At 43.3% G+C, this 27,201-nt stretch overlaps 1 protein-coding gene across 6 annotated transcripts in view; it reads right to left on the reverse strand.

Moving 5' to 3' along the window:
• Positions 1–262: 262 nt before the first annotated feature.
• Positions 263–27,201, reverse strand: part of Il15ra (interleukin 15 receptor subunit alpha) — a 31,302-nt gene continuing 4,363 nt past the window's right edge. The window contains exons 2-7 of one of the 6 annotated variants that reach the window (XM_029474194.2): positions 15,293–15,487; positions 13,644–13,736; positions 10,109–10,207; positions 9,603–9,635; positions 4,516–4,591; positions 263–1,979 (exon numbers count right to left, since the gene is read on the reverse strand). In XM_029474194.2, the coding sequence (XP_029330054.1) occupies positions 1,880–1,979; positions 4,516–4,591; positions 9,603–9,635; positions 10,109–10,207; positions 13,644–13,736; positions 15,293–15,487 (596 nt within the window). In that variant the 3' untranslated portion in view covers positions 263–1,879. Of the gene's footprint in view, positions 1,980–4,515; positions 4,592–9,602; positions 9,636–10,108; positions 12,499–13,643; positions 13,737–15,292; positions 15,488–27,201 lie in introns of those variants that run through there. The other 5 variants (XM_021186483.3, XM_029474193.2, XM_021186500.3 and 2 more) reach the window with 5 other exon arrangements.

Consider the following 27,201-nt stretch of genomic DNA (forward strand, 5'->3'; position numbering starts at 1 on the left):
TTCCATATAGAGTAACCGAGAGCACTACGTGAGATGCTCTGATAGGCCTACTCTATGTGCCATAGACCAGGGAGCAGCTGGCTTTTATATTAGAGGACAATGAGGTACTCCAACAACGTGCAGGTTCCAGTGTCACGTTCAAAAGAAAGTCCAATTCTCCAAACTCCAGAAGGCAGTATAGATATTCAGAAATGAACTCAACCTGGACTATAGGCAGATTTCTGGCTGTTAGATTAAAAAAAAAAAAAAAAAAAAAAACAGAATTCCTCAGGAATGGGGCAATCTTAGGCAATAGAAAAAGTAAAAGATCCTTAATGGAAAATCAAAGCAGGGTGGTCACCATTTAAACAACCTAACTAGTCTACCATGTTCTGAGGAAGCCCATGACCTATGCGGAAAGACTTCCTTTAGTTTTGATGAAAGAAACCGCATACACTGATGACTGGCAGAAGCCAGTTAGCTTGTGAACCAGGTGTTTAACTCATCTCCCAAATACTTATGGTGGTTCCCCTTTACCCAGGATGCAGGAGGCAGGCCCATTGGCAGCTGACTCACAACCAGGGCTCCTCTCCTACCCAACTTCCCACCCCAGTTTTGTCCAAGTGGTAGCCGTTAGTTGAGCTATGTGACTTTGGGCAGATCAACTTCTCCAGGCTACTATTATTTTGTCTATAAATCTAGGAGGTCTCTGACCTCCTAGATATGTGAATATGATTTAGTGGTGAAATACTTGCCTACTAGGGGCAAAGCCCTTTTTATCCACGGCTCTCCAACAAATAAATAATAAATAAATAAAACAAAGAAGTGGAATTTGTCTTATGATTTTATAAATCGTTGTGATAAACAGGAAAGGGGTAGGAAGGGGAGAAATGAAGAAGGCGGAAGGGAGGGAGGAGAAAGGGAGGGAGTGGGGAGAGAGAGAGAAAGGTATGTGTCTAATGCTAGCTGGGCTCAGACTTGCCATTGTTTAGTTCATGTTGCTTCTACTCACCAGGAACTTTGGTTAAAAATCCCACCAAAAGCAGGGCAGTGGTGGTGTGACTCTGTTTTTGAAAGAGAACCTGAGATCCCTTTCACACTAGAACCATTTCCCCCCTCTTTCTCCTCTTTTCCTTTGAGGAACATTTTTTTTGTTGATAATTTTAATGCTTTTTGTACTGAAAATAAATATTTTATTTTGTCTACACAAAGCACTTTCAAATATAAATCATATACAATATGTAGATATAATAGAAAAGAAAGTATAAATATAAATGTATATGTAAATATACACGTTTACATACACACACACACACACACACACACACACACATACATAGTCACTGAGTTCGGTTTTGTCATGAATCCTATACAAAAGGGTTCACTGGCTCAGTATCTCTTCTTCTGTTCTCTGCTCTCTTCCAATATGTACAAAGCAGCAAAGGGCCATGTCTTCAGGAGCTCAAATGTTGCTGTCTTCTTTACAGACATCTCCTGTGCCAGAAGAGCCTTGGAAGACAATGGGAGCCTTGTTAATCTCTGTAAACTGCAAATCAGAGTAGGGAATAGAAAAAGAGAGTCTAGCAGATCAGCTGCTTTGAGTTAATCTCTGAGTGGAACTCGAGGCTTTTAATGGAGACTCCCAGGAGAGCTCAGGCTGCTTGTACTCTGGGAAGTTGGCCTCTGTGATGAACCAGGAGGAAAGGTGATGTCCTTCCGGATACCGGGGATCCAGGCCTGCATATGGGAGGCACCCAGGCTCAGTAAAACAGATCATACCAGAGACCTCTATTATTACATTTGGTTTCTCCTGTGTCCAGGTGCAGCTGGACTAACTGCCCTTGTATCTTCCCTTCAGATTCAGCTGGGCAGGTCTCCCTGAGTTTCTGAAATCGTGTGGTTAGGCTCCTGTGTCTTCGTCCTCCTTGCTGCTGGCCCTCACAGTCATTGGTACTGTTTCCATGGTTTCCACCTCAACACGGCCCGGCTGAGAAGTCTGCCTATAAAGCAGTTCATTCACAGGTTTTAAAAAGAGGACAGGACCACCTTTCAGTCAACATATCTCTTACTGAACATGTATGCCCAGTACTGAGCGGGTTACATTAGAAAATGTCACCCCACCCCCACCCCCACCCCCGCTCTCAGAGGTCTGTGCTGTTTAGAGATTAGGAAAACCTAGGCTTCCCGAATGTGCACATAGCAAGAGTTTGAATCCTATTTAGAGATCTTCAACCTTGCCATCCATCCACCAGGGCTTTACCAAGATCGCTGGAACAAACCATGCCACCCCACCCTCAATCCAACTCCGCTGATCATCCACTAGAAAGCAGCATGAGTAGCAAGGGATGGAGAGAGGAGACAGGGACCATGGTGGACCAGGCTTGATGGCATGGATGAAGGTTGCTAGATACTCACAAAGCTTTCAAAAAGCATTCTTGTATTTAGCATTAAATACAGTGAAAAGCTCCCAGATAGCAAGAGCAGGGGGAGGCTCTGTATTCTGTGTCTGTGTGTCTGGCTGTGTCTGTGTGTCTACCTGTCTGGGAGTTCCCTTGGTTTTTAGGCCCTAAGTATCTTGGTCAGTGATATCTACCATGGCTCATATAATGTTTTCTTATGGATAAATAAATTTTCAAGCCATGATTAAGTAAAGAGTTTTGTGTGAGACAGAAACCAGAAATCAGAAATATGGGTGAGTACACCAAAGCCCGTCTGTAGAATGGCAAATCTACCCATCAACCAATTTGTTAAAAAAAAATCAGTCAATGGAAAGAATTGATTCACCAGATGACAAAGATGTTACAATTACTGCTTTAAAATGCGAGATGTACTTTAAAATATTGTTATAATATTATTCTATTACGATGTTTATTGGCTGTATATGCCAAATTTACCAATTAATTTAAGAATATAATATATTATTTATTAAAAAGATGACACATACATTTCTGGATATATTAAGTAATTATTATCTCTCAAGGCTATAACTCTAAATTTAGGATATTAGATAAAAACCACTCTGTTATAAAAATATTTTGAAAATGCTTTAAAATCACTTTCTATGTTTGTTAGCATGTAGCATTTTTTTTATTTTTAAAAGAAGATTTATTTTTAACTTTACTTTCATGTGCATTGGTGTTAAGCCTGCATGTATGTCTGTGTGAGGGTGTCAGGTCCTCTGGAACTAGAATTACTGGGAATGGAGTTACAGACAGTTGTGAGCTGCCACATGGGTGCTGGGAATTGAACCCAGGTCCTCTGGAAGAGCAGTCAGTGCTCTCAACCATTGAGCCATCTCTCCAGCACCAATTTTTTTTTTTTTTTTTTTTGCCTTTTAAGAAAATTCTTAGCCAGGCGGTGGTGGCGCATGCCTTTAATCCCAGCACTTACGAGGCAGAGGCAGGTGGATTTCTGAGTTTGAGGCCAGCCTGGTCTACAGATTGAGTTCCAGGACAGCCAGGACTACACAGAGAAACCCTGTCTTGCAAAACCAAAAAAAAAAAAAAAAAAGAAAAAAGAAAATTCTTGACTATATACTAATATTAGTTTAGTGATTTATTAATGACTTCTGGGGCTTACAGTATTTGTATCAAATGATCTTACATTAACAGTTGTCAATTCTTATGGGGAATTTTGATTAATAGCTTTCTTTCAGAATTCATCACTAGGTTTCAGAGAGTTACAGAGACAAAACCAGGCTCAAACAGTTATATATATATATATATATATATATATATATATATATATATATATATATATATATATATATAAGTTCTGGTGGTCAAATCCAGGGCCAAGTTGTGTTTTGTCTGCATCTCCAGATGAAGTCCTATACTTTTACATGGATAGTTCGTTAACACTTTATTCCTAGTGACTGCACGCTCAGTTTCAAGAATGCTAATAGTCACTCCTGCAAGAACCCAGAAGCAGGATCTAGAGACCTATACGGTACAGAGTTAACAACTATGTCAGTAGTTAACAACTATGTCAGTTCATTGCTAAATGATAAAAGTGCAAGGTCAAAGCCAATATGTCATGTGAGGAATATTTTTTAAAGGAAGGAATGATAAACATACTTAAGAGAAATGAAAGGTATAAACTGAAATGTCAGGAAGTGGAGGGAACTTGTGAGTGAGCTGCGGTGTGTCATTTCTGCTATTAGCAATACAGAATCAAGGCTGGCATGAACAGGCCTATAAGGAGGTGTACCCCATGAGATGAGTATTTGGAGAATATATTCATGAGTGGGTCACAGAAGGAGCTGATACGTATTGCCTTTGGTCTGACCCCTGTATCATAGGGCTCAGTTCCTGCTGACCCCATTTTGAACATGTGGTCTGAGATCTGTGTGAGAAGTGAATAGCCATCAGCTCAGTCTCACAGAGCTCCTCCTCGCTGCTACAGAAGTGACCGAGTAAGAGAGTTTACAGTCAGGAAAGGGACTCCTCTATCGAGAGGGCCTCTTGGAATCGTTATGATCAAGCTTTTTTGGTAGAAAGGAAGCACTATGTCCTGCAATTCTTCTGTGCTGCTCACCTTGATTTGATGTACCAGGCCAGGAAAGCCATCACAACCCCTGCACCAACCAAGAGGACCGATGTAGAGATGGCCACTGAAAAAGAACAGAACTAAAGCTAGAACGGCTTGACTGCCATGAAGGCATTCATGGCCAAGAATTGGTCAATTCTTGGTAATTTCCATTCTTGCCCAGGACAGATGTTCTTCTAGCCAGCTTGTCATTACTAACATTTCTTGGGTCTGGAAAGAAGCTCAGCAATTAAAAGCACACACTGTTTCCCGCCACACACACAGATTACAACCATCTGTAATCCCAGTTCCAGGGAATCGGGTACCCTCTTCTGGCTTCTGTGGATATCTACTTTCACACACACATATCATCCCCCATACTCCCTATGTAATCTAAAACAATAAAAATAAATCTAAAAGTCACAGACAAAAAAATGAAAGCTGGTTGAAAACACACTTAAGAAATTTCCAACAAGTTACGACCATATGTACAGAAAATTCTTGAGTCTAATGGGGGTTGGTTACAAAATATTAAGTCATGATGAGACTGTAGATACTCTTTACTTTCATTAAGAGGATTTGCCCTCAGAGTTTTGTAATGACACTGGATTAGAAGCAGTAAAATCACAGGAGGAAGACATTGTTTCAGAAAGTCAATAAACTCAGCATGACAACGTTGTTACAAAAATATTAGGAAACAATACATTAATGAAAGATGTTTCAAGGTCTCAGATTGACTTTTTTTTTTCTTTCAAATTTGTTGCATGTAGACTGTCTCCACACTGGCTGGCTTAGCACCCATTGACTGCTGGGGAGTGACTTATTGGAAAAGAGGAATTACTGGCAGTGAGGAGTGGCTGTACTTTCACAATGCTTTCCCTGTGGCTTTTGGAATTAGAGTTGACATGAGCAGAGTCATCGTCAGGAAAGAAGTCTCCTGGGCCGATGATATCACAAAAACATTTGCATTCCAAGACTTAACCCTAGCCTCCTTTCAATTAATCCACGCAGTGTTGGACAAAAAATTGAAACCAGACTTCTGGAGACAATGAATTAACAGATCATATGTCAAGTTCTCCACCCTGTTGTGTTTCTGAAGGGAAAAGGAAGAAACAGAAGTTTGATATAAGAAAGGAGAAGGAGGAGATGATAGAGAACAGATGACTATGGTGCAGGAGGCCACAAAGCCACTGTCCCACCTCCACATCAGCCCACAATATAGGTTGGAGTTAAGATGGCGAAGGCAGCAGAGACTGCCAGGGCCAGTGTTCCAGGAGGATGATGAAATCACTGTGTGTGAATCAGAGGGAGCAGCTTCCTCAGCAGACCTGGGCAAACCAGGCCAGTTTTGCAGAACGCAGGACTGTGAGTCTGCATCAGAGGAAGGTGCTGAAGGGAGAGCGACCAGTTGTTAGGCATGGGCTGAGGGTTTTTTCTCCCTTACTGTCCTACACTCCTAAGAAGAGTTGAGCTCAGGACTTGAGGATGTAGTTAGAGTATTTGTCTACCATGCAATGAGACCCTAGGTTCTGAAAAACAAATAAATTAAAGAGATGTTGGATTCAAACTGGACACTCAAAAGTGAATTGTTTTAGCTCAGCCTTTAAACATGTGATGTGCTCAGTTGATTGCTTATACGTGGAGAAAAGGATCCTCCCCTTCTGTCTAAGGAGCCAGTGAGCATCTGCTGTATGTAACTGATGACAGGGTACTCGCAGATCCTGGCTGGCTGGGATGGAAGGCGTGTAAATGGCAAACTTTAAATGCACTGTCACAAATGCTTTTACAAAACTAGACTGATCTGAATTTCAACATATGGGTTGTTAGCAGACAATAAAAACTCAACATCACATTTTCATTTCTTTGCTAAAAATTTGGCTTCTCTTATAGTAAGTCATTCTCATGACTATATTTAAGGAAGAAAACCTTATTTATAAATGAAGCCATGTTTAAAGTTTAAAAATCTTTGTATTGCCCACAGTCTCTTGCACAAAATGATCTTTGTCCTTTGTAGGGGTTTAGATAATGCTTATTGATTTGCATGTCAGAGGAGAAGAGAATAGATTTTGATCTTTGCATGATCTGGAAAGATAAGTGTTAGCTCATTAATTTCTTGAAACTCTCTGTAAAAAATTGTACATGTAGACTGTTTCATCCAAATATACTTCCATCTGAATATACTGGCACCTAAGTCTCCAATTACTGTTGGACTGATGTAGAAGGCCCAGCCCACTGTGTTAAGCACTGTTCCCTGGCTGTGGTCCTGGCTGTATTGGAGATAAATAGTTCATCATTAAGAGCACATACTGCTCTGGTACAGGATCTGATTTTGGTTCCCAGTATCCACATCAGCTGCATCCCACCATCACTATCACCTGCAACTCTAGGTCTTGGAGGTTTTTATGCCTCTGGACTTCCAGAGCACTTGCTCACATGTGTGAGCAATAATAAAGTAATAAAAATAATAAGATAATAAACAATAAAGTGATAAAATAATATAATATTAACATAATAAAATTAATCATTTAAAAAATATTTTTTTAAAAATCTAAGAAAGTTATCTAAGCATGAGGCAGAAGGTAAATGAGCAAGCAGCAGTCCTCTCTGGCTTCGTCTTCAAGCTCCCACCCAAGCTTCTGCTCTGACGTGCCTCAGTGATGCTCAGTCACCTGGAAGCATAGGCCAGATAAACCCTTTCCTACGCAAGTTGATTTTGGTTAGATTGTTTTTATCACAGCAACAAAAAGGAAATCAGGACAGCCAGTAAGTGAAGAGACGTGAAACGACAAACTCTGTCCTTACACTCTTGCTGTGTGTGCTTGGTTTTGCACAGCCTATCTAAAAGGAGGCACAAAAGTCTGCTCCTGATTCCCAGGATGCTTTGAGTAAGAGGCAAGAGCTTTTACTGTTCAATTTGTGCCAACTTTTGATTGTTTTTATTTTAATTTTTTTTTGAGGTATGGTATTGCTGTGTAGCCACGATGGTCCTGATACTATGTAACCAGGTGGATTTTTTTTAAGATTTATTTATTTTATGTATATAAGTACCAGAAGAGGGCATCAGATCCCATTACAGATGGTTGTGAGTCACCATGTGGTTGCTGGGAATTGAACCCAGGTCCTGTGGAAGAGCAGTCAGTGCTCTTAACCACTGAGCCATCTCTCCAGCCCCCTACCCCCCATTTGAAGATTTATTCATTTTATGTAGCTAGGTGGATCTTAAATGGACAGTAATTCTCCTGCCTTGGCCTTCTGAGTTCTGAAGACATATGCCACCATGCTTAGCTTAATGTTTTTATAGTTTCAGACCATGTGCAAATTATTAACAATTTGAAAAACAAAGAAAAAATTCTAAAACCACATGGGAAGAGTAATATGCTATGTGTCATAGGGAGAAATTAGTTTGGCTAATTCTTGTAGTGATCTTAAATCATGAATGTGGTTTTATTTACATGTCCTTGTCAGTAAGTGAATTTTTCCATGAAAATATTCTTCAAAGAGTCTTTCTAAATTGTCTTGCTTTTATCTATCCATCTTATCTATCTATCTATCCATCCATCCATCCATCCATCATCTATCTGTCCATTCACTTATCTATCTATCCATTCCCTGCCTATCTGTCTATCTCCTGTTTCCCCCAGTGCTGAGGCCTGACCAACTCCCCTATCACTGAGCCATGTTCACAGCCTTTTGTGTGATTTTAACTTTGATACAGGATTTCACTAAGTTGTCCAGGCTGGTCTTGCACTTGCAATCCTCCTGCCTCAGCCTCCTGAGTAACTGAGAGTACTAACTTTCACCACCAGGCCTGGCTTTGCATTTGATCATTAACAAAACTAACAAAACTGCTAATCTATCTAAAGCAACATTTGATTTTCAGATGTTACTTAGTGCAGGTAAAAACAGGACCACAAAAGCCAGCGAGCCATTCTTAGGCAGGAAAACTTATGAACAGAAAGTGAAAAGAGTTTTGTCCATGTTAAATTATAATCATATTATTTTATCCCTTTACACATATTTATTTGTGGGGTGTGTGTGTGTCTGTGTGTGTGTGTGTCTGTGTGTGTCTATGTACACATACTCATGAGTGTGCAGGTGCCCACAGAAAAGGCTATTGTATGCCCTGGAGCTAGAGTTACAAGTGGTTGTAAGCTATTCCTCTGGGCTGGTGGAACTGAACGCTGGTCCTCTGCAAGAGCAGTAGATACTCTTTACCCCTGAACCATCTCTGCAGAGACTTTTGTTCCTTTTAATGCTTGTCTGACTAAAGTATTAGTGTCATACTCTCTACACCCCAGTCCTTTTCTTACAGCATTGGAAACCCAAAAAAAATTCTCTGATCAAGATCCATTCTCTTCACTCCTGTTCAACTGAGTTTTTGAAACCATAGCCAGAACAATAAGACAAGACAAGGAAATAAAAAGGGACATGAAGAGGAAAAGAAGTCAAAGTATCCTGATCTAAGTTTGAGCCTTGGACTTGTTGAGCAAGCTCCCTGTCACTGATCTGCACTCCAGCCCTCCCTTTTCTCCTGCTCTTCTCTTTCTTCTCAGAGATCTCCGTCTACCTTTTCACAAGCACTGTTTGTTTTCCTCCTGCCTGGCTTATATATGGCTTTTTTTTTTCTTCTGTAAGGCTCCATGCCTTCTTCACAACGGAGCCGTCTGGGCTACCTCTCTATACAATGCACAATGCTCCAGCCTGGGTGAAGTCCCTGCAGCTTCTGGCCGAATGGAGTTAGCTTAGTGGCAGTGGCAGGCTCCTGTGATTTCCTTCTATGCCTGAATGTGAGTGGAGCCTAGTGGGACTTAACTGTGAGTAGCTGAACCACCAAGCTCCTTTGTGGTGTACTAACTTCCTGCTTTGTATGCCCCTAGTGTGACAGTTAGAAGCTACTCATCTTAAGTGATCATGTCTAATGACAAATTCAATAACTAGGATATTCTACAAATTATTCTCTAATGGAGACATTTCAGAGAAGCAAAGGGTTACTGCTAGTTACTGTGGTAGAGTGGTACTGGATCAGGCTGTTGAGCATGCAGGGTCTGCTTTGTAGTGCCCCAGTTATAAACACATGGAACAAAAGAAATACTCACCTTTTGTCATTTTGGAACTGTGGGGAGAAATCTCTGCAGAGGAGAAAGGAGAGATGAATCAGGACTGGACTCCCAAGATCATTAGTGTCTCATGAAGCTGGAGAGATTAGCTACTATCTTCGAACCAAATTGGTCTTTGCAAAACAAACAGGTTAACTTGGTCACATCTAAGCATTGGCCATGCCTTAGAAAGGAGCAATTGATGGTGGCTTTTCTACTCCACAGACCACAGCTCCACACTGGCAGATATGTTTGCCACCCTCTAGCATTCACATCAATAAGCCATGTCATATCTGAGAGGAGGGGTTTCCTTTCTGGTATCCTTACAGTGGGGATTGCAATAACCAACTAACCATGGACAACAGGCAACTGGACCTCTCAGTCAGTCCCAAATTGAGCATAAGTGGACCAAAGCTAATGTAGACATCTTCGTGTAAGATCCCAACCCAGGTATCAGAAGCAGTATGTGGGAAACTGGCCTGTCCCTGTGCAAAGCTCAGGCTAACCTGTTATCCTGAGGGAGGTGGAGGCTGTAGGCTCCAAGGTCATTGTTGCTGCAAGAGATGGGGCTCGGGAGGACTTGTGACTGCCTGTCCTTGTAGTTCCTGCAGAAGTTGTTTGGGATGGTGTCAGCCTGGAGCCAGGCATAATAGCTGTCTCTGTGGTCACTGTGGTATCTGATTTGGGAGAGAAAGCTTCTGGCTCTGCAGGAAATTCCAAGACAGAGACATAAAAATTCAGACTAGTGCCTGGGACCCAAGGACTCACTTTAATGAGCTTGTTCTGGCCAACACCCTTTCAAAAAAAACGGTTGCCTAAGTAGATGGCATAGCTATCCCCTGGACAATAGTACTTGTGATAACTCTAAATAATATAGTTACTGAGAGAGAGAGAAAGACAGAGACAGAGAAGGAGAGACAGAGAGAGACAGAGAGACAGACAGATATCCTTGTTCTCTGGAGATGGTATGTTATATTCTCAAAGACTCAATGCCAAGACACAAGTGGAACTATATTTGCAAAAGATAGCAGGAATGCTGGTGTTCTCTTCCAGTTCTGTTGTTGTTCCTTGAGACAGAGTCTTTTATGTATCCCTGGCTGACCCAGAACTTGTCGTGTAGACCAGGATGCCTTGAAACTCACAGGGTTCTCACAGCTGGCTCTGCCTCCTGAGTGCTGAGGTCAAAGGTGTGCTCCATCACAGCCGACTATTTACATGTTGGCATGACATTATGAAATAAGAAGCTGCAGCTTTGTTCCGGCTTCTCCAGATGCCCTAGGCAGCATCCGAGGAGACTGTTCTGCATTAGTTCCTGCTGGCATGGAGGATGCCTGGGTTTAGGTTCCTGTCTTCCTTGTTCATTATTAACAAATGGATGCCCCTAAACTATAAAGGGGCCTACCGCTTCCCTATTCTCTATTCCCTTCTCTTGAAAATGGGTCTTGCACTGTGGCAAAATCTCACTTTTGAAATTCAGCCCAAGTAAAGCCTGGTAGGCGTCCTAGTGCTCCAGAGGCATGGAGTGTCCTGTTCCCATACTCTCTTAGCCATTCTCCATGTAAGAGATGCTCAGACCCTTCAGTCCATTGGGACTACTCGTTTGTATCTCTCCCTCCCTCAACTACCAACCCCGCAGAGCACTCACATCCAAGCACCTGCGACCATACCAGTTAGTGCCCAAGATTATGATTGTACATGTTTGTCTCAGTGAGGAATGTCTGACCAAATGTCTGGGAGAGCCTTATGCATGCTAGGGAAACATTCTATCAATGACCTATAGTGCCAGCCCGATTTTATTACTATTAACTTTTGAGCTGGAGCCTTCTATGCTGTGCACTGGCATGAAATTCAGAAACCTCTCCATCCTCCTTAGAACAAACGTCCTCCGCTGGGATGCCTCTGAACCACCCGGGAAGCTTCCAGTGCTGCTGACTCTCAGATCTTACCCCAAACAAATGGGAATATTACAGTAAGTTCCTTGTGTATTGAAGACTGACATGGGGCATACAGGATGGTCTGACCAGTTGAGCGAGTTAGGGTGATTGAAAAAGGTTTCCATATTTGGAAGTAGAAGGAAGAAACAAGGAGAAGTCACAAATGGGATCATGTAACAGGGAGAACCAAACACTAAGTGGGAAACGAGAGTATCACAGGGTAGAGAGCACAGGTTTCAAATGCAGACAACTGCTGAAGACACTGAGCTAGCCTACGCAACACTCAAGTGAAGGACAGAACAATGAGCTGGGTTCAGTGGCACATGTAATCTGAGCATTCTGGAGGATGAGTTTGAAGCTAGCTTGGGATACCTATTGAGACCCTATCAGAAAGGAAGCAAAGAAAGAAGGCAGGGACTGAGAGAGATGTGATGCTCATGCGATATTTCTGTATTACAGCCTTGTGATGGTTGGCTTGAACTTGACACTTTCAATTGTCTACACTGGTTTGGTCTACATGTCTGTGGGGGATTGTCTTGACGAAGTTAATTGATGTGGGAAGACCCTCCTCTCCCCTGTCAGTGGCTCCATTCTATAGCAAGGGCTCCTGTGCTCTTAAGAGTGGAGAAACTGGGGCTGGAGTCATGGCTCAATGGTTAAGAGCACTGACTGCTCTTCCAGAGGACCTGAGTTCAATTCCCAGCAACCACATGGTGGCTCACAACCGTCAGCAACAGGATCTGATGCTCTCTTCTGGTGTGTCTGAAGACAGCTACAGTGTACTTACACACATAAAATAAATAAATAAATCTATAAAAAAACGTGTGGAGAAGTTAAAGCAGAACACAATTAGGCAAACGAACATGCACACTTTCATTTCTTTCCACTCTTGACTGTGGGTGTGATGCGACTGACTTCTTCAAGCTCCTGCCTCTGTGACTTTCCCAGTGATGGCTTCCCACCTGGAAACGTATAATAAAACGAACCCTTTCTCCCCTAAGCTGCTCTCCGTTGGGATATTTTAACCTATCAGTAAAAAAGACACTAGAACAAGCATCCAGATTAATGTGTTAATGAAGAAGACTGGGGAGCTGGCCTTGATGGCTCACACCTTTAATCCCAGTACTCAAGAGGGAGGCAGAGGCAGACGAATCTCTGTAATTTTGAGGCCAGCCTGGTCTACACAGTGAGTTCTAGGACAGCTAGAGCTACATAGTGAGACCCTGCCTCAACCCATCCCCGACCCTTCCACTTAAAAATAAATAAATAAAAGCTCTTCAATGAGTCCCTCACATTGTCTTTATTTTGCCAAAAGAGGGCTCCATCCTCATTACCCTTTCTGTGGTCTGTCTTGCCCAGGACATGCATGGTAGCAAGTGCTTTGGAAGACAGACACCCTCTGGAACAAAGCACAGACGCCTTTGCCACCAATTATAAGACATTCAGGCTCTATGACCCTAAGCTGCCCTGGCACAATCCAACCTGCTACACACACAGGACTTGTATTCTGGTACATCCTGCTGCCCTGTGGGCCAGAGAGATATGAATTGGTACACACATACACCTGCTTCAGATTTCCTGTGCCATGTGGGAAAGCCTCCCTTGGGGAGACAACATAATGAGATCAAGTCTCAGTGCTCGATAAAGGTGGGCATCTACAGCTCCCTATGGTCTGACATGTTAATGGCTGATCCTAAGCCATTATAAATTATGCACATGTGAATTCTGGATATCAAATAACTTTGACTAGAAAAACCCTAAGCCACTATAAATTCTGATTTTATTTATTTATTTATTTATTTATTTATTTATTTATTTATTTACTTTGGTTTGATTTTGGGTTTTGGAAAAAGGGGTTTCTCTGTATAATGCTGTATTTCCTGAAAAGCTCTGTAGATCAGGCTGACCTTGAACTCAGAGGTCCATCTGTTTCTGCCTCCCAAGTGCTGGGATTAAAAGTGCATGCCACTACCACCCAGCTACAAATTCTGAATCTTATAAAGTTCTGTTGCCTAGGTTTGCAGTGATCAGCAGTGAGCAATGGCATCTATGATAAGGGAGCAGACAGGGTAAGCGTTAGTTCTTCACGTTTTCCCAGGGTTCCTACCTTTTGCAGGGGGGGAGGGGCTCTCTGGCTGTGAGGTCACCTTTGGTGTCACTACTGTTGGCACTGGACTGTAGTGAGCTAGGGAGGGGTCTCCTAGAGAGAGAATAGTCACATGGCATTTATGATTTCTGAGGGCAGTATCTGGGCAGTTTCAGAACTAACTACAAATAAAAATAATGAATCAGTGCACATTCATTTCTGGCTTCCTGGAACAAGGCTAGAAAGTGTAGGAAGTGAATACTGGTTTCCTGACTCAAATGTACAGCCTGTAAACTGCTTTTTCTAGTATCTTCCCGGGTCAATCATCAAATATTTTTGTATGGGAATCACACACAAATCAGTTCTATTAGTTTTTCATGGGGAAAAACAAAATATCACTCAATGGAGTTCACTTATTTAGGGGAAATTATTGAGTGCACAGGAGCTAGGGAAAAACAGTGAAGAGAGCTGGTGGTGGTAAAATGACTGTGGAGCAAAACCTTTGGATCAGATGAGGTTGACTTAAAGATCCCTCCAGTCTTTGGGTTATGAGATCCTGATGACAAGGCTGTGGTACACGCATAAGGATCTGGGTTCTGATCCTCAATACACTTGTAAAACTCTGAGCTTGGTGGCCCAAGTCTGCAACCTTAGTGCTGTTGGCAGGGAGTGGAGGCAGGCAGCTCTGCACAGCTCACTACTCAGTCAGTCAGTAAGTGCTGGGTTCAGTGAGAGGCCGTGTGTCAAAAAACAGGATAGAGAAGGACAGGGGAGGACATCCTAAGGTAGACCCCCGGTCCTCACATTCATGGCATTCTTGCTTAAGCAGTACTCTCCTGGAAGACTCTGGGCCACTTTTTTTTTTTCTAGGGAGCAGACTGGGGAATAGTGTTACTGGAAACACACCACCAAGCGGCTTCCATTCCAAAAATGTTGGCCAACCAACATCATCCAACCATGGTGATTTTTTTCTCTTAAAGTTGATTCTCATAACCTTCATTGCTTTGTTGCTCTTTATTGTTCAGGCTGGGACTGGACCTTAGAGATCCATTTGCCTTCCGAGTGCTGGGATTGAAGGCATGCACCATCACGTCCTAGATTTTTTAATTATTATTGTTGTTCTTGAGCATCAGCTGGACACTAGAAGTGGGTACTCGAGAGCTATACTGTTTGTTAGGTTTACCCAACTTCCTGGGTTCCAGCAAACAAAAACAGTCTATGGTCTCCCGCAGGCTTATGTGTTGTTAGTCATCCAAAAAGCTCTCAGGGTGGTGAGTTTGCACACACAGCATCATCTATAGACAAACCTCCTGCTACTGTCATGCCAAAACAAACACTGATGGCTGTAATAGTTAACATTTACCAGGTTCCACCCAATTCTACAAACCACTGTTGACATCAGGTGCATATTTTAGGTGACCAACCAGAGTTCCAAGAGCCTAAGGGATTTGCCCAAGGACACAAAATGGCTAAATGGCAGAGATAGGAGATAAACCAATGTTGGGTGACAGAACCCACTGCCCATGTATTCCCATGGGGGGAGGGCATGCTGCTTCATGTCCTACTGGCTTTGTTAGCTCCAGATCTCAGAACAGATGTCTCTGGCTCCCACAGCTTCCTGCTCAGCCTTGGCTGGAGTGTGTGGGACAGTGTGGAGACTGGCTACTTACTGATGCACTTGAGGCTTGGAGTTGTCCAGTGGGCAACGTTTGTGTTCTTGTTGATCACACACTCAATCAGGGTGGATGTTCCAGCTTTCCGCTTAAAGCCAGAGTTACAGACATACCTCTCCCTGGAGTTCACACTGTAATTCTTGACCCGGATGTCTGCATGCTCAATAGATACAGGGGGTGGACATGTGGTGCCTGCAAAGTGCATGAAAGGGGAGAGAGACGAGAAGACTGGGTTTACTCATGGGTGTCCTCAAGGGAGCCAAGTATCAGCTCTGTAGCTAAGGTTGAGCATATCCCAGGGGCCCCTGAGTGTAGAAGCCAGGCAAAAACACATGGCTATGGTGAGAAAGTACACTACTATCCAAAAATCTTGTAGGAGTTTCCTTTAAATTCCATCCATTCAGTGCGGCTGGATACCCAAGAGCCATCAGCAAACATTCCCTTTACCCTCCACTGCCCACCCATCTCCAAGCTCAAGATAGCTCTTGAAGCTATTCATCTTTCCCCATTTGGATCAAGCTTTTTTGAGGGATGTCACATTGTTGTTTTGGATCAATAGCAAGAGTCTACAGACCGGTGTCCTTGTATGCCACTCCCCAGCCACCAGCATAATTGTTAGCCAGGTGTACTTGACTTTACTCTTCCTTCGGAGCCTGCTCCTCTCACAGGAAAAAAATACAACCGCAAATTCATGAAGAAGCCTACAAGGTTTTTGTCAGAATCTGCCCTTCCAGATGTCTTTACCCTTTGGTTCCCCATAATCAAAGATCTTTGGTTCTCCTCGATCCTCCTTCACAACCCACCACACTTTCCGCTGACTACCTTCCACCAACTTTCTTTGCTGACTACCATGTTTACCTTCTAAGAAAACCTGTATTTGCTTACTGGTAACCTAAGTCCTAAGGTTCTATGATCTTTTCCATCTATATTTGGCCCAGTCCTAATTTGCTTAACATTGTATTTTTGATCCTAGTACAGTACTTGGAAATACTAGATGTGCAGATATGTATGGAAAGAATTATAGTTAGGCTTGGTGTGGAGGCTAAAGCTTTATTCTTAGCACTCAGCAGAGGCAGAGGCAGAGGCAGAGGCAGAGAGGCAGGCATAGCTCTGTGAGTTTGAGGCCAGCCTGGTCTACTTAGTGAGTTCCAGGCCAGCTAGGGCTACATAGTGAGGCCTTGTTTAAAAAAAAAAACAATGGAAAGGATGATGGATAGACACTTTTCTTCAGTAACAAGCTAGAGTTTGACTCCCTGCTGTGATTTAGTCTGGTTCGTTTTGTTTCCTATATGTAGTCAGTTTCTCTGATTATTTCACTTTTTCAGAAGAAACTAGGAACGAGACAAACTGTCCCAAAGACGAACTGTCTAGATAGGTCAGCTCTCAAACTGCAAAACTCCAGCTAAAACTGGCTTCAATGGGAGAATTCTGTGTGATAGAGGTGAGGAGTTTTAGAACATGATGTCTGAGGGTTCTAGAAATAGATGAGGGGTCCAAAATGTTGGCTATTTCTATGCGAGAGTTGTGTTTGACTTTTTCATCCCAGCACTCCAGAGGCAGAGGCAGGAGGATTTCTGTGAGTTAGAAGCTAGCCTGGTCTAACACAGCAAGCTTCAGGACAGCCAGGACTACACAGAAAGACCCTGTCTCAAAACAACAACAAAACAAACAAAACCAAAACCTTTATGTGTATGAGTGCCTTGCCTGAATACATGTGGACCACACATATCCTTGGTGCCCAGGGAGTCCAGAAGAGATTGTCAGATCTCCTAGAGCTGGAGCTACATATGATTTTTTTAAACTGCTCTGTGGATGCTGGGAATCAAATCCAGGTCCTATGGACAAGCAGCCAGTGTTCTTAACCACCAAGCCATTTCTCTACCCAGGCATTCCTTTTGGGTTTTTAAATTTTACCTTATGTGTTTAAGTGTTTTACCTGAATGTTTGTATGTGTGCTATATATGTGCATTGTGCCGAGTAAAGCAGAAGAGGGTGTTGGATGCTCTAGAACTTAGAATCTAGAGTCAGAAATGACTGTGAGCCACCATGTGGATGGAAGGAACTGAGCCTGGGTTCTCTGCAAGAGCAGCAAGTACTGTTATCTGCTAAGCTATCTCTCCAGCCCACCTTGGACTTTCTTTTCTCTTTGTCTCCAATTGCACAGAACAAGTCTGACTTCCTTTTAGAACATTTTTACTTAGGTTCAACAGGTTTGAATTTGAAATGGTTTGAGTGTGAATCCACCCATGCTTTCAGGACCACCTTTTCATCTCCACTGCTTTCTCTTTTGCCTTCAGATTCAGGGATTTTTTTTTCTTTTTTTTTTTTTTAAGATTTATTTATTTATTATATGTAAGTACACTGTAGCTGTCTTCAGACACTCCAGAAGAGGGCGCCAGATCTCATTACGGATGGTTGTGAGCCACCATGTGGTTGCTGGGATTTGAACTCCGGACCTTCGGAAGAGCAGTCGGGTGCTCTTACCCACTGAGCTATCTCACCAGCCCCGGGATTTTTTTTTTTTTTATCAACAAGTTGTTTCACATCTTCTAAGTATTGAAGTATTCTCCATAATTCTTTCGACTCTGAGCACTCATTACATACGTCCAGATAAAAACATTCAGAATTTATCATTGGAGAGGCTGTAAACTGGAGAATGTGTTAGCAGTAATTATAATATACTCATCAATGGCTGCCTCCTGAGAGAAAGGTAGCTGTTCAGTCCACGAGACCAAACGTTATCAGCATCCTCATGCGGAACTAGAGTCCCAGGGAAGTCCTGGAGAGGTGCTGGTCCTCAGTCTACAACGGAATCCTGAAGATACCAGCAAACGAACGGATGAACTTGCCAGGCAAAATGAGGGCAAGCAGACAAAAAGCAAATGCTTCCTTCCTTCATGTTCTTTTATGTGGGCCGCCACCCAGAGGTGCAGCTCAGAAGAGCCAACCAAGATACTCCCTCACAGGTGTGCCCAGCAGCATGGGTTTTAGTTAATCTCAGATGTCATCAAGTTGACAACCTAGAGTATCTTATCACAAGTCCGAATCCTGTCAACTTGACACACAGCTCACATTCCCTTATGTCATGCTTAATTTCTAAATGGAAACAATAGCCAAGTCATAATTCCACTTAACATTATATAACTATCCCACGTATAACTGTAGATGCATTATATAATTTAGAATATGTGGAGATGGTCCCATGCCAGGATTTCCCAGGTTGTAGCAACATGAGCTAAATAAATTTTGACTCTCTATGAACCACAGAGTCTCAGGTATTCTATTATTGCAATAGAAAATTAACTATTCTTAGACCTCCTTCTCCTCCTCTCCCTCCTCCTCCTCTTCTTCCTCCTCCTCTTCTTCTTTCTCTCCCCCCTCCTCCTCTTCAGTGCTGTGGATCAAACTCAGGGCCTTAGACATGCTATACAAGTGCTCTGCCAGGATCCTTCTTGAAGGAACCTCCGAGAGGCACTGACAGTTCAGCCACGACTGTGAGTTGCAGAAGTCAGTTTCCTTTAGTTACTCCTCTAGCTGTGGCTTTTGATACCTGACTTGCCACCACCCCCTCTTCTTATTAACCACCTATTTACACTAATTCCGCTTAGTCTGTGTTTGGAGTCTTAGCCGTAGCTTTGTCTCCCAGGGCGAGCTTATCACTGCTGCGGTGGAATCCTTCCTCTGCTGCCTCCTGTCACTTCAGGTCCATGTTTTCAGTAATGCTCAGGAGTTATGTGTGGATCCATCTGTAGAGCTTGTTAAAACTAGCTGGCTCCAACCCAGAGCTACTGAGCTGGAGGATCTGAGGCAGAGCCCGGGAACCTGTATTTCCAAGTTCCAGATGGTACAGGCTCTGCAGGTCCAGGAACTGTGCTTTGGGGACTGCTGCTGTCTACAAGTGCAGCAGAGCAAATGGTGCTTTGTTTATGACAGGAACATGTGAACAGCAGCCTGTTCATACCATCTTCCAGATCATGGCATTGACTCCATAAACGGAGATTTCTTTTACACATTTGTCTTTATAAGATCACCTAAACTTCTACTCTAGGGCTTTAACTGTTGCGTGAATATATAAAAAAAACAACCCACACTACCACCAGCAAGGCACCAGTGGACAGCCCAGCCTGTTCTCTGCCCAAGCAGACTCTCTTGACTCAGAGCTTCAAAATCTCTCCACCCGGCTGCTAAGTTCCCATGGTGGGCTGTTGCTACACACGCCCACACTTCCAAATTCCCATGGCTGGCTGGGGTGCCCTGCCACCGTACCTTTCTCTGGAACTCAGTTGAGTCACCGAGTAAAGGAAAACACCACACAATCTTAGTTTAGAATCTACAGGTAACACAATTGCTGGGTTCAGAAACTAGCATCCTGTGATGGTTTGTATATTCTTGGACCAGGGAGTGGCACTATTTGGAGGTGTGGCCTTGTTGGAAAAGGTATGACCTGGTTGGAGTAGGCGTGTCACTGTGGGTGTGGGCTTAAGATCCTCGGCTTTAGGACGCCTTTAATCCCAGCACTCGGGAGGCAGAGGCAGGCGGATTTCTGAGTTCGAGGCCAGCCTGGTCTACAAAGTCAGTTCCAGGACAGCCAGAGCTATACAGAGAAACCCTGTCTCGAAAAAAAAAAAAAAAAAAAAAGATCCTTGTCCTAGTTGCCTGGAAGTCAGTCTTCCACTAGCAGCCTTTGGATGAAGACATAGAACTCTCAGCTCCTCCTGCACCATGCCTGCCTGGATGCTGCCATGCTCCCACCTTGATGATAATGGACTGAACCTCTGAACCTGTAAGCCAGCATCAATTAAATGTTGTTTTTATAAGACTTGCCTTGGCCATGGTGTCTGTTCACAGCAGTAAAACCCTAACTAAGACACATCCTAATTTTGTTAGCTATTTAAGTTATAAATCCTCCAGTGGCGCATCCCAGAGGATCCCTACCTAAATCGTGGGCCTCTCACTACCCACATTGTGTCTCCATGCTCTTTCTGGTCCAAAAGGAAGTATCTTTCTCCTGACTTCCCTATTCCTCTCCCTGACCGGAAATTCCCACCTACTTGCCCAGTGATTGGTCCCTTGAAATCTTTATTCATTAGGGGAAGGTTCTGTCTCATTTAACTTTAAAAAATACATTTATTTATTTATTTATTTATTTATTTATTTATTTATTTAGTGTGTGTGTGTGTGTGTGTGTGTGTGTGTGTGGCTTGCCAGTTCCATGTGTTTAGCTCTGTGTTTCCAAATCTTTAAATCCTCATTTGGGGTACTTAGTCATATGTTACATTGCTTGGGAAATACTTGGGGATGGATTAATGGTGTTGGGTGGGAAGGAACCGTCATAAAAACCAATTCAAATGACCTTAAGGACACTTGGCAGTAGACCAGAATGGAGAATTCAGTGAAACATACTAGGCCTGACCTTTTAGAAAATGTTCCCTCTGTCTGAGAAAGCCTGGACCTTTGGACCTGTGGGTGAGCTATTACATTATTTGAGGCTGGACATTTTCCAGCTATCCATCACTATCTCCAAAAACTTGTGAGCTCTGCAGGGAAAAGGCTAGAGAAAGACATCTAGAAGAACTACCCTTTCTCTTGTTTGTCCCAAGCCTGCTTCTTAACGTTATTGTTATTGTCTTTTCTTGGGCCAGCAGGGATCTTATGAGATCAGTTTGTTTTGCTTCCCTCAGAGAACTGGCAGGCCCTGCCATGGGTCATTTTGAAACCTTGGAGGTAAAGGAGCCTAAGAGTCCCTTCCTCACACAGGGCATTCCCCGCCTTGCAATTGCAGAGGCAACACATTCTGCACAGAACATCCTTTTCCTGATGGCTGACACTGCTGTAAATTCTGCTTGGTCCTTCCACACATCTGGAGCACTCCTGCTCCAGGAACATGGTGTGAGGGGTGTAGAAGATGAAGCAGATGGACACAGCTGGGAGTGATAAGACGTGGTTTAACTGCAATGCCTGAAAAAGTGCCATTGTGTAAAAGTTCAAGGATGAGCAAGAATTAGCCAGACATTCAAGAGAAAAGCAGAGCAAGCAGTCTAGTCTGGTCAACAGGAGTAGATACAGTTCCAGAATGGTCCTGTGAGAGGACTCAGTCACTGTGGCTCTGCAGAGCACGCTCATTGCTGGCAAGGAGAGGAGCTCCTCTCATTGTCAGAACCTTGTGAAGCCTGCCTGATAGGATGGGAATATATATATATATATATATATATATATATATATATATATATATATATTTAAAGTTGGAGCTGAAAAGATATCTCAGTGCTTCAGAGCAAATCCTGCTTTTCCAGAGAACCCGACTGCCTGTAACTTCAGCTTCAGAAGACCTAATACTGTCTTCTGTCTGCCTCAAGTGTGCACATAGCACATGGCAGACACTCGCACAGACATATATCTACACACAAATAAAATATGAGATACATAAATCTTAAAAAGAGTAATGAAATGAGCGAATGATGGAAACCAAAGAGCTAACAGAGAGAGAAGGGAATGGGACCTAGAGTCTGCCCATGACCACAGTCTGTTGTTGCTCCTCCATCTTCTCCCCTGCCCTCAGCATGGCCCAACATCTCTCTGCAGTCCTTCTTCCCTTTGCCATCCCAGACTTCATCCAAGCATCCATCTCTCCAGTCTCCTCCTGTACTTGGTTTTAATCACACATTCTTTTTTTTTCCCCTAATGAGTAGAGTGCTTAGCTAGCATGCATGAAGCCCTAGGTTTGATCCCAATGCTGTATTAAAGCCAGGTATGTATGTTTTGTTTTTGAGACGGGGTTTCTCTGTGTAGTTTTGTCTATCCTGGAACTCACTATGTACACCAGGCTGGCCTCTAACTCACAGAGGTCTGCCTACCTCTCCTGGGAAATTAAAGGTGTTCACCAGTACTGCCTGGCCTTAACGCCAGGTATGGTGATGCATGCCCCAGCACTCAGGAGGTAGAAACAAGAGGACCAGAAATCCAAGGGTATCTTGAGCTACATAGCCAATTGGAGGCTAGCCTGAGCTACATGAGACCATCTCAATGTCCTGCCCCTACCAAGAACTCACTACTGTAGTTTCCTAAGAAGGTGCTATGTTAATCTTGCAGCATATCCTCTTTAAGTCTAAATCAACATTTCCAACCCTTCCATTTTGTTAAAGGTTTTTTCAACGTTTATTGTTTATGTATTTGTGTGTGTGTGTAAATCTTTGTTAATTGCTTTTAAAGTTGACTCTTTGATTCTGTGCCTTTTATTGAATTGTAGACCCAGAACATCAAGTTCATGCTGAATCCCACAGCAACAATGTCCTAATTAGAGGTCAGCTCAGGAAAAACTGATGCTTTAGTAACAGTAGGCCTTCTCCAAACCTGAACCTAGGATCTGCCTTGATTTAAGTCTTTCATGCCTTTCTATAAAACGTGTTTTATAGCATTGAAATGTTGTATTGTAGTGCGTGCGTGTGTGTGTGTGTGTGTGTGTGTGTGTGTGTGTGTGTGTGTAAGTCAGAGGACAACTTGCAGGAGTTGGTTCTCTCCACCCCACGTCTTCTGTCTTAGCAACAAACACCTTTACCAGCTGAGCTGTCTCACCTTGAGCTTCCAGCATGCAAGTCTTTCTTTTTTTAAATTAGGTATTTTCTTCATTTACATTTCAAATGCTATCCCAAAAATCCCCCACACACTCCCCCCATCACTCCCTTACCCACCCACTCCCACTTCATGGCCCTGGTGTTCCCCTGTACTGAGGCATATAAAGTTTGCAAGACCAAGGGGCCTCTCTTTCCAGTGATGGCCAACTACGCCATTTTCTGCTACATATGCAGCTACAGACACGAGCTCTGGGGGTACTGGTTAGTTCATATTGTTGTTCCACCTATAGGGTTGCAGACCCCTTTAGCTACTTGGGTACTTTCTCTAGCTCCTCCATTGGGGGCTCTGTGTTCCATCCAATAGCTGACTGTGAGCATCCACTTCTGTGTTTGCCAGGCACCGGCATAGCCTCACAAGAGACAGTTATATCTGGGTCCTTTCAGCAAAATCTTGCTAGTGTATGCAATGGTGTCAGCGTTTGGAAGCTGATTATGGGGTGGATCCCTGGATATGGCAGTCTCTAGATGGTCCATCCTTTTGTCACAGCTCCAAACTTTGTCTCTGTAACTCCTTCCATGGGTGTTTTGTTCCCAATTCTAAGAAGGGGCAAAGTGACCACACTTTGGTCTTCATTCATCTTGAGTTTCATGTGTTTTACAACTTGCACCTTCGGTATTCTAAGTTTCTGGGCTAATATCCACTTATCAGTGAGTACATATCACAGCATGCAAGTCTTATATAGCTTTTGTCAGATTGTCTAAGTTTTAATAGTTTTAGTTTTTATCAAACTGTTTTGATTTATTCTTTGGTAGGTTCAGGCATGTGTATAATGTGTTTTGATACTGTTCACTCTCCAAGGACTTCCTCTTCTTACCTAGAGACTCATTCCAAGCCTCTTCTTCTTTTTCATAAGGCCTTCATTCACTTCATGTCTTCTTAAAATAAATACTGTGCTAGGTGTTTTATGTCAACTTGACACAGGCCAAAGTCAGCTGAGAGGAGGGACCTCTCAGCTAAGAAAATGCCACCGGAAGATCAGTTGTAGGCAGACCAGTAAAACATTTTTCTTTTCCTTTCCTTTCCTTTCCTTTCCTTTCCTTTCCTTTCCTTTCCTTTCCTTTCCTTTCCTTTCCTTTCCTTTCTTTTCTTTCCCTTTCTTTTCTTTTCTCTTTTTCCTTTCCTGTTCTTTCTCTTCTCTTCTCTTCTCTTCTCTTCTCTTCTCTTCTCTTCTCTTCTCTTCTCTTCTCTTCTCTTCTCTTCTCTCTCTCTCTCTCTCTCTCTCTCTCTCTCTCTCTCTCTCATTCTCTCCCTTTTTGCCAGCCTATAAGTTTATTACAAGTGCATGATGGGACATATGTTACATGAACATCCAGGTACCTACTGTGTCTACTAAGAAAAGACCCAACATGAGAGAGTCCTTGTCCACCAACTCCTTGGTACATTGTCTCCTCCCTTCAGACTTAATTATTACCCTCAATTTAATGAGTCCTGTGTGATTTGGAGTCTTTTTTTTTTTAAAGCCAGAGTTAAAAGTGAACAAGGCTAGAGGAAAACAAAGCAGTTCCCAATAGTGAGCTCAGTACAGATCTTTCTGCCAAGGGGACAGCAGCAGGTATGTCCAGGCACACCCAGACAAGTGTAACCATATACTGCTTTTACTGAGTAGAGGACACCAGAACCCACACTCATGATCCACACATGGCCCAGGTTGTACAGTCCCACACATCTCACATCTGTCCCCTCTTTGTGCTAAGAACTGCAGCCTGTCTGACCCACATGGCACAGCTCACTCAGGGAGTGGTTACATAGTAGCACACAAGGTCAGTTCCAAGGCAGTACAAAAGGTCACAATGGAGCACGTGGTGGTTCAGAAACTATCAGACAACAGACCTTGGTGACTTCTTCAGCAATCACACCCAACACTTGGCTAAGAGATCTGAGCAGGAACTAGGGGAAAGAGGGTTATTGTGAGCCACAGGGGCTGTCCTGATGCTGGAAGAGAGGGTTGAAGCCATAGGCTTACTAGGCATTGTACGAAGAGGATGACTCATTGCCATCATGAGTAAGGCATTTTCTTAATTAGTGATTGATGGGGGAGGGCTCAGCCCACTGTAGGTAGTGCCATGCCTGGGCTGGTATTCCTGGGTTCTGTAAGAAAGCAGGCTGAACCTCACACCAGTCAGAATGGCTAAGATCAAAAATTCAGGTGACAGCAGATGCTGGCGAGGATGTGGAGAAAGAGGAACACTCCTCCATTGTTGGTGGGATTGCAAGCTTGTACAACCACTCTGGAAATCAGTCTGGCGGTTCCTCAGAAAATTGGACATAGTACTACCGGAGGATCCAGCAATACCTCTCCTGGGCATATATCCAGAAGATGTCCCAACCGGTAAAAAGGACACATGCTCCACTATGTTCATAGCAGCCCTATTTATAATAGCCAGAAGCTGGAAAGAACCCAGATGTCCCTCAACAGAGGAATGGATACAGAAATTATGGTACATTTACACAATGGAGTACTACTCAGCTATTAAAAAGAATGAATTTATGAAATTCCTAGCCAAATGGATGGACCTGGAGGGCATCATCTTGAGTGAAGTAACACAATCACAAAAGAACTCACACAATATGTATTCACTGATAAGTGGATATTAGCCCAAAACCTAGGATACCCAAGATATAAGATACAATTTGCTAAACGCATGAAACTCAAGAAGAATGAAGACCAAAGTGTGGACACTGTGCACCTTCTTAGAATTGGGAACAAAACACCCAGGGAAGGAGTTACAGAGACAAAGTTCGTAGCTGTGATGAAAGGATGGACCATTTAGAGACTGCCGTATCCAGGGATCCATCCCATAATCAGCTTCTAAATGCTGACACCATTGCATACACTAGCAAGATTTTGCTGAAAGGACCCAAATATAGCTGTCTCTTGTGAGACGATGCCGGGGCCTAGCAAACACAGGAGTGGATGTTCACAGTCAGCTATTGGATGTATCACAGGGCTCCCAATGGAGAAGCTAGAGAAAGTACCCAAGGAGCTAAAGGGATCTGCAACCCTATTGTTGGAACAACATGATGTACTAACCAGAACCCCGGAGCTCTTGTCTCTAGCTGCATATGTATCGAAAGATGACCTAGTCGGCCATCAATGGAAAGAGAGGCCCATTGGACTTGCAAACTTTATATGCCCCAATATAGGGGAATGCCAGGGCCAAAAGAATGGGAATGGGTGGGTAGGGAAGTGGGGGGCGCTATGGGGGACTTTTGGGATAGCATTGGAAATGTAATTGAGGAAAATATGTAATAAAAATATTAAAAATTAAAAAAAAAAAAGAAAAAGAAAGCAGGCTGAGCAAGCCATGACAGAGCAAGCAAGTAAGTAGCACTACTTCGTGGCCTCTGCTAAGATCCTGCCTCTAGTTTCCTGCCCCATTTGAGTTCCTGTTCTTACTTACTTTGATAATGAATTGTGATGTGGAAGTGAAAGCTGAATAAACCTGTCCATCCTAGACTTCCTTTTTGCTCGTGGTGTTTCATCACAGCAGCCAAAACCCCAAGTAAGACATATATGACTAAAACCAACACTTTTAACATATATGGTGTTTTGCCCACATAGGTGTCTATTTGCCATATACATGCCCAGTGTGCCTGTGGAGCCAGAAGAGGGCACTGGACGCCTTGGAACTGGAGTTACAGACAGTTGTGAACCTAAGTCTTCTGGAAGAGTGACCTGTGTTTTTATCTGCTGTGCCATGACACACGGAGCTTTGTTACAGCTGCTTCCCTGAGCATGGTTGTGGAGCTGTTCACAGGAGGATGGGCAACTTACCAGTGGCTACAGCAATAAATAGAAATGACTCTGCAGCCACCAGGGGTCAAATTTGCAGAGATCACAGGCATGAGCCACCATCCCCAGCTTCATTATCATATTATTTTAGAGGTTGCTTTGCCACCAAGTGATATCATATTATCTCACACCTACAGCATAAGAGCCTTAAACAGGGCTGGAGAGATGGCTCAGCCAGTAGGAGCTCTTGCCACCCAAGTGTGAAGATCTGAGTTCATATTCCCAGCACTCACATAAGAATGTTAGGTATGGTTGTGTGCATCTGTAACCCCAGAACTGGAGGTGGGGAGGCAAGGAGTTATTGAACAGCACATCAAACGTTCTCCATTGGGCAGCACATAGACACACGCGCGCGCGTGCGCGCGCACACACACACACACACACACACACATGCACGCACATACACCCTTAATGACTGTTCTCTATACATCCTTTCCCAGCCTTTGTGCTGTTATTGCTATCGGCCATTTTCCTTTTAAAT

Source organism: Mus caroli, unplaced genomic scaffold, assembly GCF_978045245.1.
Source record: "Mus caroli unplaced genomic scaffold, Mus_caroli_1 scaffold_2, whole genome shotgun sequence".
NCBI lineage: Eukaryota > Metazoa > Chordata > Mammalia > Rodentia > Muridae > Mus > Mus caroli.